The 18,130-nt window shown below is 34.2% G+C and overlaps 2 protein-coding genes across 2 annotated transcripts; both read right to left on the bottom strand.

Annotated features, from left to right (window-relative positions):
- Positions 1-3,014: 3,014 nt before the first annotated feature.
- LOC104230274 (probable UDP-arabinopyranose mutase 1) lies at positions 3,015-4,660 on the bottom strand. Its single transcript, XM_009783043.2, has 4 exons — positions 4,321-4,660; positions 3,841-4,091; positions 3,591-3,759; positions 3,015-3,492 (listed from the first exon to the last, which is right to left on the bottom strand). Exons 1-4 carry the CDS (start codon positions 4,621-4,623, stop codon positions 3,157-3,159), a joined length of 1,059 nt encoding a protein of 352 aa, XP_009781345.1. The 5' UTR covers positions 4,624-4,660; the 3' UTR covers positions 3,015-3,156.
- A 3,230-nt stretch (positions 4,661-7,890) lies between these two features.
- Positions 7,891-12,135, bottom strand: LOC104230273 (ABC transporter G family member 11). The gene is made up of 10 exons (XM_009783042.2): positions 11,238-12,135; positions 10,793-11,082; positions 10,516-10,687; positions 10,266-10,388; positions 9,805-9,933; positions 9,521-9,715; positions 9,192-9,278; positions 8,818-9,090; positions 8,610-8,717; positions 7,891-8,514 (listed from the first exon to the last, which is right to left on the bottom strand). Exons 1-10 carry the CDS (start codon positions 11,640-11,642, stop codon positions 8,158-8,160), a joined length of 2,139 nt encoding a protein of 712 aa, XP_009781344.1. The 5' UTR covers positions 11,643-12,135; the 3' UTR covers positions 7,891-8,157.
- Between the last annotated feature and the right edge of the window lie 5,995 nt (positions 12,136-18,130).

The following is an 18,130-nucleotide window of genomic DNA, read 5'->3' as shown; positions in this document are numbered from 1 at the left end:
AGGAATTTGAGAATTGGATCAAGTAGAAACCCCTAATCGCCTAAGTCGGTGAGAGAGAAGAACGGGAGACGATAAAGTAACTAGAAATTAATCCATTAATTAAAAATAGAGTCAACTAACTCTATTTATATGTACAAATGAATGTGGAACTATCCGGATAAGGCTCGGTTCCCTGAAATGTCAAAATGAAAGATGGCCCAATAAGGAAAGGCCCAACACTTAGTAAGCTCAACCAGGATTTGGACTTGGTATTAAGGCTCTATCACATACCAAACTGTTTAATCACATGGACTAAGGTTATGTTATTGTGCCAAATAAGATAAATTACTTTTTTTATGCAACAGTTCCAGGTTGATACCTACTGTGACACATGTCAACAAGATTCAAAAGCACAAGAATGCACGTTTTACTTATTGAGAGTTATAAACGGGTAAAAACTTATCCACACTCGATATTTATACCAAATGAATAGATGCATAAAATATATTTGCATATGGATTTCTTTCACCTTATCATGATTCTTTGATACATATTATTACTTTATTAAATACTTAATCATGATAAATTGATAGGATTTGATGTAAATATCGTGATGTAAATATCGTGATACAGATAGAATTTTATCAATCACAACTTCCTTGGTAAACCAAGGGCTATTAGTTGGAATGTGAAAGCTAAAGCTGTTTTACACTTTAACAATACCTATTGTGACCAACATCATTCCTAAGCGTGGTAACTTAAAACAATGTTAAGACCAATCTAGAGTTATTTTAATTTGTGTGCTTTGTATAAGGGAGAAATGTGCATAATTATTTCAACTATATGAATGACCCAAAAACCGTATCTAATTTTCTAAAGGTCTTAATGTCAACGTGTACTCTATTATAGGTATAATACGAAGTGAACGAAGGGTCAACTTGACAAAATTTATGTTATAAGCTGTAACTAAATTTAATTATTACCCTAAGTTTTTGTCTAGTTGGTTAGTTTTAATTTTTGTTGCTTCGATAGATCTTACCATCCTGGAAGGATTTTATATGTTCCGAAGAAGTTGTTTATTGTATTGTTCGCATGTCATTCTCAACTATAATATGATAAAGTAAAAGGTTAATCAATCTTGGAATGTCCAATACTTGCGAGCAATAGATAGTTCCCAAATAGAGAAAGTAGGATAAAATAAGAAATTATACACATGTAGAAAGTCTTAGTACCAAGTAATACTATACCCATGACCAAATTCCGTCGTTTTCAGGGCATTAGGCTGCTACTTGATGCAACTCTATGTACACGCAGGACAAATGTAGAAGGTGAGGTATGATTTCATCCTAATTCACTACTTTTAGCTTAACCTTGTATATGTATTTAAAAAACTCGTTAAGTATATGTTAAATTACTGATTTCGAATCCATCAAATCAAATGGATTGTGGTACAATTCCGAAACATTCCTTGGTCGTGGAGCCTCATACCGAATATATAATAATTAATAGAATTACTACTATGTTCGTTTGGGTTAGAGAATCCAAAGGCTATTAGTTCGAAATAGACCGGTAACACCGTTTAACACTTTTTAAAGATTTTAACCACTCTTATCACACAAAATCAAATTTCAAAAACCAGAAGACAGGTCACAGGATGATTACGCATCGTGGCTAAGTAGCCTAAAATCCCGATTTAACTTCAAGCAGTTTACAACACATTCCTTCTTTTCTTGGAAAACTAACTTTTTTAAAGTTAAAACTATAGAAACCCAACCCCACAACAACAAAAAAAGAAGAAGCAAGATTTGTCGCAAACTGTAAAGAACAAACCGTCATAATGAGAAGATCAAAAGGAGGGAACAAAAAAAGTGAAAATGAAGCACTGTACCAACAGTTCATAAATCTTCAAAAAGATTGGGACAGTTTCAAGCAATCCAATTATAAATCACTGAATTTTTCTCAGATTTCTGCAAAATCAGACTCTTCTAGTACTAGCCTGGATATTTTTAAACTTCTTGGAAACTCTCCAAGAAGTCTAATGTCTTCACTACAGGACAGCAAATCACCACTAGAATTAGAAGGGTTTAATTGGAAAGTGAAGAAGAATGATTTGGCTGTTGAAGAAATACTAAGGGACAGAAGGACTGCTTTAGTCAGTGGTAAACTTAAAGGAAGACGCTTGTTCGAGGAAAATGATGAGAGAAGTTGTATTAGTGAAGAGGAAATATGCAGTGATTGTCTTGGTTTACTTAAACAAATGGACAGAAATGATTCCTTAATTTCTTGCTCATCAACCTCTTCTTTTGCAACTGAAAAAGAATCAAAAGATCGAGAAATCAGGATGGTTGAAGGTGATGTCAAGGCATCAGTTAATCTGCCAAAACGGAGGAGTTGGTATTCTATAACTTGTTTATGGTTGCTTTTCATGGCTCTTTTAACTATTACTATATCAGCATTCTCGCAAGGCATATTCTTGATAGCAGGAAAACAAGCTGAAGAGGTTTTTCAACTCCCAACATGACCTTTGTATTGATGTTTAACATTTGCAAATAATGAATTTCGATAGTTGAAATATTGAAAAGCTTGTTTGAGATGTATTTCGAGTGAAATAATCATTTTTACTTATAAAACTTACAATTGTTTAGGTGGTATTGTTCATATAACTGTTGTTCATTTTCAATTTTTGACTTGAGAATAATGAGGCTACCTTGTTAAACTTGCACATTTTGTTGTTGGGATCTTTTATATATGTTTCTCCTTAGACTTAAGAAATGGTTAGGAAATGTTTTGGCAATATCAATTTGTTTAGTCTATAGATTGAAGACATGATGGAAAGCCTTGGCGTAACTAGTAAAGTTGTTGCCTCTCGCAGAAATGCAGGGTAAGGCTGTGTATAGCACTTAGTGCACCGGGCTGCCCTTTTTTGTAGATTGAAGACATGCTATGAATAATGCTATATATCAAACCCTGGACATAAAAAGTAAATTCATTGTTTATTCTTAAGCAAAACAGGAGAAGTAAGCCTAAAACTAACCTGCTGCTGTTGAAACTCATTTCCTAGTACACTGACTAAGAAAAGGTTTTTTATTCAAAAACAAAAACAGAACTGAACTGAATCAAAGCGATAGCAATAAAGTTTCAAGATACAACATCAAGAAACTAAATGAACTTTGGTGTCTAAGCAGATTTCACAGAGTCAATCTTAGCCTTTGCTGGTGCATTGAATTCTTCCCAAGCCTCAATCCAAGTGACCATAGCAGCAGCAAAATTGTGGAAATAGGGATCAATTGGACCAAGCTTTTCCTTCACCATCTTAGCCAGCTCAAGGTAGCATTGTTGGGCATTAGTGCATTCCTTTGGTAAGACAACAGATTGGAAGAAGGGAATCATCTCTTCTTGCCAGAACAACCCTTTGAATTCCTTCTTCAAATTCACAAATGGATTGCTAGCCTTACTGTGCCACAGGTATGGCAACCCTGTCTTCACTCCATAGCCCAAATGATCACACACCACCTTCAATTTTCAGCATTTTTACGTTAAACATAATGTACGATTGCTTCAAACATCACGTTGTGTCAATTTAAAACAAATCAAGAAACAGATTATCATACCTTAGAACACCAACCAGCCCACATATCATCATATCTGCCAAGAGGTTGGCCATCTCCCATAATCCCAAAATACATAGCAGGACCAACAAGTTCTCTGTTAAATGCAAGATTCATAGCACACATGGGATAGAGTGTCCCTTTTGGGATTGTCATCACAGCATCCACATACCTGTTTGAGCCAATACTAGAAAGCCATTAGTATTTTCAAAGAAAAGTATGTATGCATTCGATTTTTTGTATATGAACTAACCTGGTATTACGCTCACGAGGCTTGACAAGCTGAGTAGGAGCATCATAATCAGGGATGTTAAGCCACAGGCCATGGGACACAGCAGTTGGCACACCTTCCCTCAAGCTAAATGGATACCCTCGAACGAAATCAGCGCCTTCTCTGTATGGATCATACAGAGTGTTGAAGAAGTAGGGTGTGGATGGTTTTGTCAGATTGTCAAGATGTTGTGCCAATGCATCAATATCTTTCCCACTTGGATCCTTTGCCACCTTTATCACAAGACGAAAAAATCAATCTCATATCCCAAATAAATCAACATCTATGCAACAAAACAGCAACAACCCAGTATGATCCTACAAGTGGGGTCTGGAAAGGTTTGTGTGTATGCAGACTTTACTCCTACACTGTGGGTAGAGAGACTGTTTCCAATTGACCCTCGACACTAAATGAACATCTATGCAAAAAAAAACATGAACAATAAGAGAAAGTGCTACTTACAAAGCAATCATCATCAATGGTGTAAATGAACTTCTTCTTGGAAACCAAGAACCCGAAGCAACGACAAGCACCATCCTTGAAAGAGATGCAACTAGCCTTAGGACCAAGAATCCTATTAATGTCATCGCGATTGTAGAGCTCATAATCGAAGCCCTGAGGGACCTTAATCACCTTGGTAGGATCTCCATCTTGAATGATGATCAAATGATATGGCTCAAAGAATGGCCTCCAATTTTCCAAGAAGTCCAAGCTTCTTATTGTTGGTATCACAATGTCTACCTCACCATTCAAAATAGGAGCCATTCTCTTCTGTTTTTTTTGCAAATGGTGTTTCTTTTTCTTGAGTTGTGAGTATCATGACATATAGGGAGGGATATATATAGTTATCAGAGGTGTAACTTCTGATGTTAACTCTTAAGTTGTTACTTTAAACTTAATCTAGATTAGATTTTCAAACTATTTCATATTCTATTACTATGTTTCTAATAGTATGATGTTGATTTTCTTTCCAAGTAAAAAATGGCAGCTCTTTTACTATTTACTCTTTTATAGTTTAGAAATCTGATACTTTGTAATTAACTTGCTAATTTGCTTGTTTCAACTATAGACCGAACAGGAAATGAAAAGTCGTACTACAACAACTGTAAATAAACTTTCCCTCCCCGCTCTGACTTTGATCGACTTGCCCGCACAACGTCTTTTTTGAGAGAAGAGGTCAAGGGGCTAAGTGACTCTCGAAAGTCGCCTTTTGTATCGCGTCAAGAAAAGTATGGATTAATTGAAAGAGCTACTTCTTCGAGCTGACTGGGGTCGCGCCCACAGTAAACATATGATGAGCCCAAACAAGAAATCCAAGAACACGGCGGAGCGAACTCTTCTATCGTCTTGCATTTTCTCTGGCGGATTCTTGCCAGTCATAACAACCAGAACGGGTTAGCCTTCGTTTGCCCCATTGGCGAAGTCATAAGTTGTGGTGAATCCGTGTCGCTACTATAAAGTGCTTTCCATAGTTTAATAGAGAAAAGAGTCTCACGACGTTCTAAACCCAACTCACGTACCACTTGAATCAGCGAACAAGTAAATCAAACCAAGATGTTAAATTATTAGTAAGTCATAAATTAATGAGATGTGCTCTTTTGAAAGATAATTGCTTTCTCACGGGAAGAAATATTTAAAGTTTTTACCTTACATATATCTTCATTCGTTGACTAGTTGACTGAATGAAGATATATAACATATTTGTAAAATGAAAATGTTATTCAAACTAAAATTTGTATAAGATTTTCATAATATAGGGGTGTAGTTGGTTAATTTAAGAGTAGATGAGGTGTATCTGCGGTTAAGTCATATTAGAAGGGTGTTTAGTGGAATTTACCTAAAATTTACTAACATTACAGGGTTTTTTTCGGTGGATTAATTATGAGATACAAGAAAAGTATGTATGCATTCTAACACTAGATCCTTGATGAGGTTCTAGTTGTTTTTCTGTTACTACCTTTTATTATGTCAGAGAAAAGAACAATAAGAATTGAATTAATGTTTATTGTGTGATAGACTCTTACCGATATCACTAGATTATAAGTCTCGGTAGTAGTCTCATTGTTTCACTAATGGTCTAAACTCTTTGTTTTTTGTACAAAAGTTTCAGATTTTATTTTAATGTAATAAGTGTATATGTCTCGATCCATGTGCGAGCTTTTAGCATCGTCTCAAATTGTTTGAGATATAAAATGTCTCATCTGGGGTTAATAACTGAAATCAGAATAGCTTATAAATGTGTCTCAAGTAATGCTAAGTTGCTAATATGTGTTTTACAAGTATTTGACCCATATAATTTCATTCCAAATGATGGAATAGGAGTACTAGTTTAAAAAATGCTAGTCATAATTATCTATAAAATATTAATAGTGAAATTAGAATTATAACTCTATATAAGTAGTTAAACAAAGTTAAGCAAAAAGGTGCACATACATTGGACAAAAGGAATACTCCTACGTATTAAAACTTGAAAACAACAGCAAATGATACTTATAGCTTGTTCTCCAAAGTCAAATGTATCTTTTCTTTTTCAAAAAAAAAATTACTTTTTTTTAAAGTTGAAGTGTTTGACCAAATATTTAGCAAAAGAAAAAAACAACAAAGACTCACACCTATTTGATGGATTATTATATGCAGCGGAAGCAATCCCAATATCAAAATCACATGTAATTTAGACAACTAGCATAAACGGGATTTCACGGGTTACCTCTTGAAGCGTGAACATATCTCTTCTACCACGTGAGCCTTCAGTTCCATAACTTCTCAATGGAATCTCCATCACCCGCACAATCGTGATCCTCGAACGTTCCACGGTCTTCTACTGTGTTACCCAAATAATACCCGAAAATAGCAATTTCGTGTGGGCGAAATTTCTAGGAAAACTTGGCTGAAAATTTCAGCCACCATGTACTCATCCCTCTAGGTGGAAAACCTTATGTATTTATAGCACAAGTTTTAAGGGATAAGACCCTTTTCCAAAACCTGTTAGGTTTTCTTTTCCACCAGAAAAAAGATTCTTTTATTTCCTATTATTTAGGCACAGTAGGGACCACAGAATTTAATTAACAAGGCTTCCAATTATGGAATTAATTTGTAATTTTCGAAATTAATATCCACCATAATTAATTACGAATTATTCCACTAAAAATTCGTAATTACACTCCTTATTCAATTTCGAAATTCATCCATTAAATCTTATTTAACTCCCCATGTTAAGATTCAGATACGAATCAATTAAATTAAATTACTGACGATTTAATTTATTGATTATTTCCTTTAGACTTTCGCTTAACTTATTTCATGTGTCGGATACAAAATCCACCGGCCGGGTTTACACATGAAAACTTATAAGCTTTCATAAAGGTATATCATCAATCTCTAAACCGAGACATGGATTCCATCAACTAACTATTACTTCGCCAATGTATATTATTATTATCCAATTTACCAGGCATATTGACCCACGAAAGAATCTCGCCTTTTAATAAATCAAAACAATAATAATATACACAGCTAATAATAATTATATCAAGATTAAGAGTATAAGTACATTTAATGGCTAGAGAGTTTATTTTATTAAGTCAGTATAAAATACTTATCTCTACCTGGTCCGTTCAATACATACAAAATGTACTAGCACAAGAAGTTGGAATTAAACCATTCCCATAATCAAGATTAATTATATTTAATCTTGTGCTACAATCATTCCTGATGGTTTGTCCAATTCCATCATTAGATTGTGAACTCAAACTTTATACTTATAAGAACCGATGATTTAATCTTCCGTGTATAAGCTAAACTCTATACACTAAATCATCTACTATATAAGCAAAGGACACAGACTATTATATGATCTATTTAAAACTTTATTAAAACTGAATAAACAATTATTTCATAATAAATACTATATCTAAACCAAACTCATGGTTAATAGTATATATCCCAACAATCTCCCACTTAGACTTTTAACCATGATAATTATTAGAATATACTATATCCAAATGCATGATTAATAGTATATGCCCAACACTATTGACATACAAAATATGAAGTTTCTCTTGCATAAACAATAATACAAAAAGGAGAAGAAAAAAAGCAACACTTGGCATATGATAATTTCATACTAGCGCATATTTAAAGCACCAAGCTGAAGAATGGTTAAATATGGAAAATAAAAAAAAATACCATCTCCTCGTATATAATTTGATACAAATTTTTGTAGTAACGAATAATAAGCCTTTCGATTTTTTTGGGGGTCTTTTTGACATTATTAGTTAACATTACTATGCCTCACTTTATCTAGTGACGATTGCTATTTGATCCATGGTTATTTCCCACGTAGGCTCTAAGAGAAGGAGATTGAGTGAGACCATAAGGAGCAATAGTCTGTTTTTGATTCCCATTTTTCTGCTGCATTTTTCTTCTGGCAATGTAACCTCTGATCCAAGGCGTGACATCCTCGTTGATCTTGATCATGATAAAGAAGATGATCCGATAGGTGATTATCATAACGAAGATGACACTTACGTCTATCCATTTTGATCTGTTCAGATCGATCTGGAATATCTGCTCTAGTATGAATTCACCTGGAATCTTTGGAAGATCAGGACTTGAGTTATCAAACACCAACCCCATCAAATCGTTTTGATATTGCCCCTGCACCATCCACCATTTGGTTAACACAAATAAGACGTGCAATGTACAGATAATTCTGTCAGTGTATAGAAGTTAAACTGAATTTGTAGTCTTACCTGTAGTGCCCAGAAGTGGAAACTGAGGTAAGACATCGGGTAACGCCAGAAAGGCTTTGGGATGTCATTGGGGAGTCTAAAGTATCCAGACACAAGCATAAATATGCCCTAGCATCAAGAGGAAAACAGAACAATAACATTAATTTAGACTGTTGGAAATGGTTGTAATATGACTAATTGAAGGGAAACTAATAAAGTTTTTTAGTACCTGAATTCCAGCACCTATAATGATACCCATGAGGAAATTAGGGACAATACTAGCTATGACCATCATCAAACTTTCGACAACAGTAACACTAGCATAGAGGCACACCACAAAGAACAAATAGTGTGTGAAACCCGGGTGTAAACGGACCATGAAATAGCAGACAGTGCCTGAGAGGAACGTGATTAATATCAGGAATGGCATCGCGGATAAGGTGTTGCTCACGACGAATGCAGTAACACCATAATGTCCATTCATCCTCTCTCTTTGAAAAACCTGTTTTCAATGGGGGAAAATGGCTCAAGTTGTTATATATAGTGTGTGTGTGTGTCGAAAAATTGGATAGCTTTTTCAAGATTAGGATACAAGGTACTAACCTTCATATCTTCAACGAAAGAAGGGAATCCTCCAATTGACATGAATGTCACAAATCCAAAGACAAATGATGCACATGCTCCTCTTGCCTGTTTCATAGCAGTTGAACATACAGCACAAATGAGGTCAACTTGTCTTCATTTATTACAAATTAACAAGTTAAAATCCTTCAACTATGTTGTTGTTTTGCTTTTAAAGTGTAAAAGAGTGGATTTTTAACCTGCTGTAGTTATCTTTTAGCTGACCTAATCGTCTAAAAGTTCTTTTGCACTGTCAAAATATAAAAGTTAAATCTTTTAATTACTGTTTAATTCAAGGAGAAGGATATTACCAGGATGGAACTATAACTGGTTCCAACATTAAGATAGATAGTTCCAATGCAGATAGTGACCACTAAGTAGATGACAAGCCTCAACCAGTAATAACCAAAGTCTCTTGACATGTTAACAAAGGAACGTTTGGTTAAGGTGAAGGACTGCATGAAGAAACTAGCCTGACTTCCTCCAGAATCCAGCACTGTTCCTTTCTGTTACTCACCAAAATGAATAATTAATAATCATCTTTGATAGGAGAAAATGGTTAGACGATGACAGAGTATTGAACATCAAAACTTACAACTTTCGACATTTCTTCAACCCTTTCGTTAGCTGAGTAACTGTACTGAGAACGACGATAATAGTCAACTAGAGTGCGTATAGCTTCAGCTGTTGTTGTTTTGTCAAGAGGATCCTCATTGGACTCAAACTGATAAGAATCAGAAAATATAAAGTTAGACGAAGGAAACAAGGTTAATATTGCGAAAAGTAGTTTACTTTGGTTTAAAGAAACTAAGAATAGGTCATTAGGTTAAAAGAAAGAACAGCAGAATGGTGCAGATTGTATAGTTTATTGATTATTTTATTGCACATTATCGGAAACAAAAGCACATGGTACGCATACTTCAGTTGTTTCCCTCCGTGAAACAGAGCAACAATAGCAAATAAAAAAACATTTACTAATTTTGTAGAACACTAAGCTAACAAAGATTTGGAATTTTGAAGTGAAACAAGATGATCAAAGGAAAGAAATTTGAATACCCGTAGCTTCATCGACCCTTTTAGAGTTGCCTTAACTTTGTCGAAATCAGAGTTGATACAACGTAGGAAATGATCTGATGGATTTCTCAAAGCAGGACAAGGAAATCCAGCTTGTGCAAAAAACTGCAAAGTGAAAACACAACCAATTTTTTTGAGACTTTCGCGGTTCTTGATCTGAGTGTTAGCAAAAATCTTAACAATAATATTGTCGATGCATATAAGTTAATACGATGGCGAGGAGAAATCTTGCCTCATATGCTTCAGAAGCCTGACCAAAGTAAACTGTTTTGCCTCCAGAAAGCAAATATAATCTGTCAAACAACTCAAATACTTCACTACTCGGCTGATGAATTGAAGCTATCACAGTTCTTCCATCTCTGGACAGTCCACGCAACGTCTGTGTAACGAAGAAAGCCGAAGCACTACAAAAGAAAAAAGAAAAACATTTAGTAATTTCATTTCAAATGTTATCCATAGATCTATTTGCTGAACAAGAAAAAAAGAGATAAGCTTGAAAATATTATTACCTGTCAAGACCGCTAGTTGGCTCATCAAGAAAAAGCAATCTAGGTCTCATAAGAATCTCAAGTGCAATACTAACTCTCCTCTTTTCACCTCCACTTATACCACGCAAGTGCCAGTTCCCAATAACTGTATCAGCACAATCTTGAAGTCCCATTTCAATAATAGTGCTTTCAATCAATGTCCGTTTCTCCGACCACGGCATCCGATCAGGTAGCCGTAGTTGAGCTGAGTACGATATTGTTTCCCGAACTGTTAAAGTTCCAATCAACGTATCGTCTTGTGTTACATATGCCTGTACATTAACAAAAAACATAAGTTTCAACACAGTAGCTTCTGCTTAAATCTTGTATCTGTATTAGTCCATTTTTAACCGTGAAACCAGTAACTAAAATTAGGTATGAGTTCGATGGTAAGTTCAGAACCCATAAACAAATAAGATATACTTACGGCGGTTCCAAAAGAAAGATTAGCTTTACGACCATTTAGTAAAATTCGTCCAGCGAGAAAAGCATTAGCAGCAAGACGACCAGATAAAGCATCAAGAAGTGTAGATTTGCCAGAACCAGAAGGACCCATCAAAGCAGTAAAAGTACCAGGTTCAGCATAACCAGTAAGTCCTTCTAAAACATTTTGTGTTTCTCCATTATTAAGAGTAACCATTACAGTCAGATCTTTCCAAGCTAAACGAGCCGAAACATCTCCAATAAACTCTGTGTTTGTTTTTTCTTTCCATAATGTTTCACTTAAAGGACTTAATCCACCTACAACAATACCATGACCTTGTGGTTTACTTGCTTCAATTTCCATCATCACATCATTTGCTGATGTTGTTGATGATGACGTGTTTCTCATCCTTATGTTTTTTTCTACTTAATTCTGTTTTGGACAAGATTTGAGTATATGAAGTAAGAGGACAGAACAGCTAAAAGATATAGAGTATGAAGTAAGAAAGAAACAACAGCTAACAGACAGCCAAGAAATTTTTGACTTAAAGTTTTGGACTTTTCTTGAATCTGAAAGCAGAAAAATTAAAAGGGAATGCTCAATGTAGCATAAGCATGGTCGGTTTTAGATACAAGAAAAAACCAAGAATGGGTTTGCATCTACCCCTACAGAATAGGTATGGACAAGCTGAGGTACTAATCTATTATTTTTGTGTGCTGAATATGGCAACAAAATGGTGAAATGAATATTGTATGTGTGAAGGGGAGAGGAAATGAAATTGTTATGAATTTGACTGAAAATGGTTCATGCAAAAAGAAAAAGGGGATATGGGAATTTTTGGTTGGCTTGAATTCTTTCACATCACACTCTCTTCACTGCTTCACATGCCCATAACAACTATCGACCATCCACTTCAATTAAGGGAAGAAGAAATTATGGATACCTTAATCATTAAGTATTTTTTTTCAAAAAAAAAATTGTGCCCCGTTAATTTGTATACTCCTCGATTATTTTATGTATATTTAGTATCTTTTACCAGTACAAGTATTAAGGAAGTATTTTTTATATCTCTACATGAGTTTGAACTTTGATCTTCAATTGTAGTTTTTTCATTTCATTGACTATTAGGTCAATGTCATGGATACGTTAATTTTTTATTTATTTTTGAGTGCGATGCCATTGGTTTATGAATTGTAGAAAAATGGAAGATATTATAATAAAAAGTTGGGTGGAATTCCAATTTTAACCCTTAATAAATTTTTGTACTCGACTCCATTCCCAAAGGATAAATAAATAGAAGAAGAAATTGACATTTTCCTATCAATCCATTTTTCTCTTAGTTTTGTGGGCTCATTAAATGGGTACTGGTAGGAGTTAGTTGGGGGGGCATTTATTCCAAACCGACCCAAATAATGACTCTTATTAGTCTTCTTTTTCTTTTTCCATCGAATATTCAAGGACTAAGTAGTTCAAACAAGGCGTATCATGCTCTAAAATACTTCTGCTACTACAGTATTCTTCAGCTGTCAGCACCGTATGATTAATGAACTTTGCACAAATTATTCTATTTAAAAAATTCATTTTAAAAGGATAAAAAGTATGGTAGCTGCACATTTTTTATAACATGTGCAGAGTATATTTGCTTCGCTTTTTTTTTCTTCATTTTTTCTTGAGTCGATGGTCTATTCAAAATAGTTTTTTACCTTCTCAAGGTAGGCATAAGGTCTGCGTATACATTATCCTCTTCAGACTCCACTTATGAAATTACACTGGATTTTTTGTTGTAGTTGTTGTTGTAGTATATTTGATTCATAATTCAATTTTTGCAGGGGACGAGATTTTAAGGTACAGATTCGATCGAACTTATTTTCATTCAAGTTTTATATTTGTCGTAAAATTTTCATTCAAGTTTTATATTTGTTTTAAAAATATTATTTAATGTATATAAATTAATAATTTAAAACTTAATAACTTAAAAGGATTAAATTTCAAACACATAAAATTTAAATATTGACTCGAAGTTTTGTGCTAGGGATGGATGAATGGCAGTCTTTAATAGTTTCTATGTGTCAACGTGTGCTTTCTGGAAGAAAGATGATAAGGGGAGGACACTAAAAGAGTAGTAAATAAACCTAACAACTTCCATTAAATTATCGATGGGCAGTAGTAGCTATGTTTTAGCTCTATTTGCTACTCTACGGAGTTAATACGCGTGACAAAATTCCAACCAAGATTTTTTTACCATTGGTAAATTTGAAGTGTCTTAATGGGATGCCCCTTTCTAGTACATCAAGATATTTTGTTTGAGTTAAGGTTTATTTACCGAGATTAATAAAACTAATTGACACAGTTAAATGACTTAAAGCTAACTACAACCCTCCAGTATGTGTTATACTAATCATATAAGGTTAATCATTTGATTTCAAATAGATAATGGACGTAAGTTTTTTTTTTTTAAAAAACATCTTTGTGGATAAAACTTAAACTTGTGTATTTACTTTTCTTAGTAGGTAGGATTACCGTTACATGCATTGGTGAGAGGTACTATATATACCCAATCAAATAATTAACATGTATACACGTTCATTATCATTAAGATAAAAGTTATTTAATTGTACGTACCATTAATACCAATATTGACATGTTGGGAACAATGAAAAAAATAACTGATAGAACCAAAAGATATTATATTATATATCAATAATTATTAATATTTTTATATAATTAATCGGTTCGGTTTTTCCGGTTTTTTATAATAGAACCAAAACCAAACCAAATATTATCGGTTTTTAAAATTTAAAACCAAAACCAATCCAAATTAAAAAAAATATCGGTTTACTTAATCGATTTGGATCAATTTTCGATTTGGATCGTTTTCCGTCAAACCGTAAACCACCCTGGCTAAAAGTAATAATACCTCTATATTTTTGCGAGGCTCAAACTTACAGATTGGTGCAAAATAGCAAGTAGTAAGTGCCATTCAATGAGTACATTTCTATTTTGGTCCCCCATATAATATTAAAAAACTTCTGTTTCATCCCTATCTATGGTCCTCAGTCTATCATGTTTATTACTTCCTCCGTCCAATTTATATGCTAATATTTGATTAGGCATAGTGTTTAAAAAAGAATAAATAATTTTAAAATTTATGATCTAAAATAAAATATAAATATTTGTATGATTATAAATCATCTCATTAAAAAAAAAATTTAAAAATAACACATGTAATATGAAACAAAGTAGTATGAAGTAGTTATGCTCGTACCAAAAACTAGGTCTAATTTCCTGTTGTTGTTGGCTTCAATGTGAGAGGAAAGACAAGAACTTTAAATAATTTCGATATGTTCTCCCAATATGCCTAGTGATTGCACTTTTTTGGCGCAATATTAGTAATTAGCCACTTTTTACCCTTACTATTACGTTAGCGACAATGTGAAAGTTATTAGATTTTAGCTATTCTATTTAAACGCAGGAATATTTTGGACAAAATACCCCCAACACATTAAATTACTTCAACAATCGCAAATGAATTTCAATTATTCTACAAGTGAAATTCCAGTATAATATGCTAGAGTCCGAAAAACTCTATACATGTGAAACTCAAAATATACGGTACAAGACTTTAGAGCTATTAAACGTAAAGTTCTAGCATACAATATTGAAATTCAAACATTTATAAGTTCAAAATTCAGTAATGGTATCTTATTTTGAACTCCATAATTGTGTCATGGAGTTCGAACTTCTACAAGTTGAAACTCCACGATATTACCCTTGAGTTCAAAAGAGATGGTATTGGTGAAAATATTCCTTTTAGATCAAATCCCAGCAACAACTACTAGAGTTCAAACCTTTATAGGTTCAAACATTGACAACGATTATTGGGGTTACCTTTATAGGTTCAAACCCTAGTAACGTTTACCGTGGTTTGAATCTTTCATATTGCTTCCGATACCTTGGTTTGAACTCAAGGAATTGTTCTTTGATTTTACATTAGCAAAGGCTCAAAAATCGAGAATTATTTTCGGAGCTTCGAACTGCAATATCGATTGCTGGAGTAGTATTTCATATTTTTGTTGGGGAGAAAAATATTGATTTAGTCAGATCGGTGGCTCTGTTGCCAATGCATTTAAAAATAGGAAAAATTTCATAAATCACTATAATTTAGCTAATTACATTCCGTAGCTACTAATTGCTTGCTATGGGATGTATGTCGCCGTATTCATTTCGGTTATATACACTATATACAATTCGGATGATTCGTTCTTATATATTTTACAATTTACATTATATTCAACTTCACAATATTGAATTCAGTTGTATTCAAACAACAAAACAAAATAAAGATATAGGGTGTATACCCCTCTAGTCAATTCGGCTGCATACTTTGTATTCAATTCAGTTATATGCATTCTTAACTATTGTCGTGCCCTCTTTTTCCTCGCGGAGTCCGGATTTCGACTTTTTTGGGACAACTCTTTTCCTTTTGGGATTGGGTAAGGGATTTGAAGAGTCGCCAACTAACGGATTAAGATGCATTAGGGCACCTAGAACAATTAACTCATATAACCAATTGCGTCACCAGAGATCGAGTAAAGGCTCGAAATTACCTTGAGGGGAAGGTGTTAGACATCCCTTGAGGCCCACAATGGTGGGTTCCAGCCGAACTTAAATTAAGCGAATTAGTCTTATGGGAAAATAAACAATTCAGACAAATAGACATTACTTTAAAACAGGAATTAAAGGGGTCCTAGATTTTTTTTAACCTATAGGATCATTTCCATGCAATACTTGATAACTTTTCTCAAGTAGGGGTGCTACACATAGCATTAGCGCACGGGTCATCTTTTCCTTTACTACCCAATTACTATCTTTCAGTTGTTACCTAAGGGTTCTAGTAGCTTCTAATGCGTACCTTATGCGTGAACTAGTCATCCCTTACCTATGGTCCCGGAGGTATTTAGGACCTCTACTTAGGGTGGTTCTAGACCGACCTATATTGCTTAGAAATGAGAAAAGTTAGGCGACAAACAAAATTCAGATAGGACTATCATGTAAGGAGAAAATAAGGGCTCATATTAACCTCCACAAATAGACAACAAACGCACGCAGTTGAATCCACATGTTTTTTTAATTAGGGATCCTATAGACAGGATATCTAGATGAGCGGAAACAAAATACAGAACAGCAGCTTACTGAGGCGGGCATCTGGACCTATTAATTTTACCTATTGATTTTATTAAGCCTTGAATTTGGGCATCTTCAGGCAGTAAATATCAGCATTTTAAAATGTCGGAATCATTAATACCCTACAAATTTGCCTGAGTGATTAAGAGAATCCTATAGGCATGGTATCTACAATTATAAACCTATAGCATGGTTTCTAAGCAAGTCACTGATTTTAACTCGTAAAGGTAGGCTTTAACTCTTTAGATCCTAGAGGCATGCTTTCCAATTGTTGTATATATTTAAAATCCTATAGGCATGATCTCTAAGTGTTGACTTGATTTGAATTTCTATTAGCAGGATTCCTAAGTTTACAAACTGATCACCCTATAGACATGATATCTATTAGATTAAATCCTATAGACATGATTTCTAGGTTTGAAATTGATTCCTTTATTTCCTATAGGCATGATATCTAAATGATTTTTAGTTCCTATAGGCATGATATCTATTGATCACATGTGGGCAGAATTCTTTAAGCACATTGCCAGGAAAATTATTATTCGAACAGATATGATCCTATAGACACGGTTACTAATGCATGTAAAAATGTGCATGGATACTATAGACAGGATTATTAATGCAAAGAATCCATGAACAGGATTTATAGCATGCGAGTGAAGTACAGAACAAAACAATCAGAAAGTCCTATAGACATGATTTCTAAATAAGTAGTAACACTCACATAATCACCAATGAACCTATAGGCATGTTTTCTACCCGAGTTTCAAGCAAAGATATAGAATAACCTCCCTTCCCCCCAGCTTTTACTAGCATACCCCAGATCTATTTATTACAGAAATTATTACAACCCATAATGAATAAACTATATAACAGTACCTATTACATTATAGGAAACCTTAGCAGGCACAATATAAACCTGAGAGTCAGGTCTTCAGCACAACAGTCTTGAAACAGTAGCAGGGATCCAGAACACCTTAAGAAAGGCTTACAGTGTGTCAAAGTTCCCAAGGAGCCTCAAGGACCCCGGGCAATGCTCACACTGGATCCGCACATTCAACACAGAATTCATAAGAGATTGGAAAACCAGCTCCAATGTGTCAGAGTTCAAAGGAGTCTCAAGGACCCTAGAGAGTGCTAACACTTAGAGGTGGTAGGAACCTAGATAGCTAATAGTAGAAGTTTGAAAAATAGTATATATAAGGGGTAGGGGACAATTTTAGAAAACAATTTGATTTTTAGGAAGAAACAAGTTCAAATTACAAGACTACAAATAGAACAAAGTCCATATTTAACAGATTGGTATTAGTTCAGACATGGATGATATACTAGTAAGTAAAGCAATCACAACAAGAGCAGAGATAGTTGAATTACAGACATGATTGACCACACACATTGGCAATACCTAAACCTATTCTAAATAGGGAGCATATAACTGAATCCACTAATGTTTCACATTACTAAAAATTACTTAGTTTATTAATTATCACTAGGTGGGACCTTATAGGCGTGTATTAAACATAAACATGCTGAAGTTTGAAATAACTAACCAACAAACACATAGCACAAGGTTGTAGGAACTAAAACATACTAGTCTAGAATAAAGTAAACAAAAATCATGGGCCAGGCATGCTAAGGTAAACTAACCACACAAGCACATAGAACAAAGTAGGTTAACAAAAATTAAGGCATACTAGTTAGGAAGAAAGCAA

Source organism: Nicotiana sylvestris, chromosome 3 (genome assembly GCF_000393655.2).
Source record: "Nicotiana sylvestris chromosome 3, ASM39365v2, whole genome shotgun sequence".
Lineage (NCBI taxonomy): Eukaryota > Viridiplantae > Streptophyta > Magnoliopsida > Solanales > Solanaceae > Nicotiana > Nicotiana sylvestris.
The sequence above is the reverse complement of the archived record's forward strand: the minus strand, read 5'-3'. Positions and strand labels throughout refer to the sequence as shown.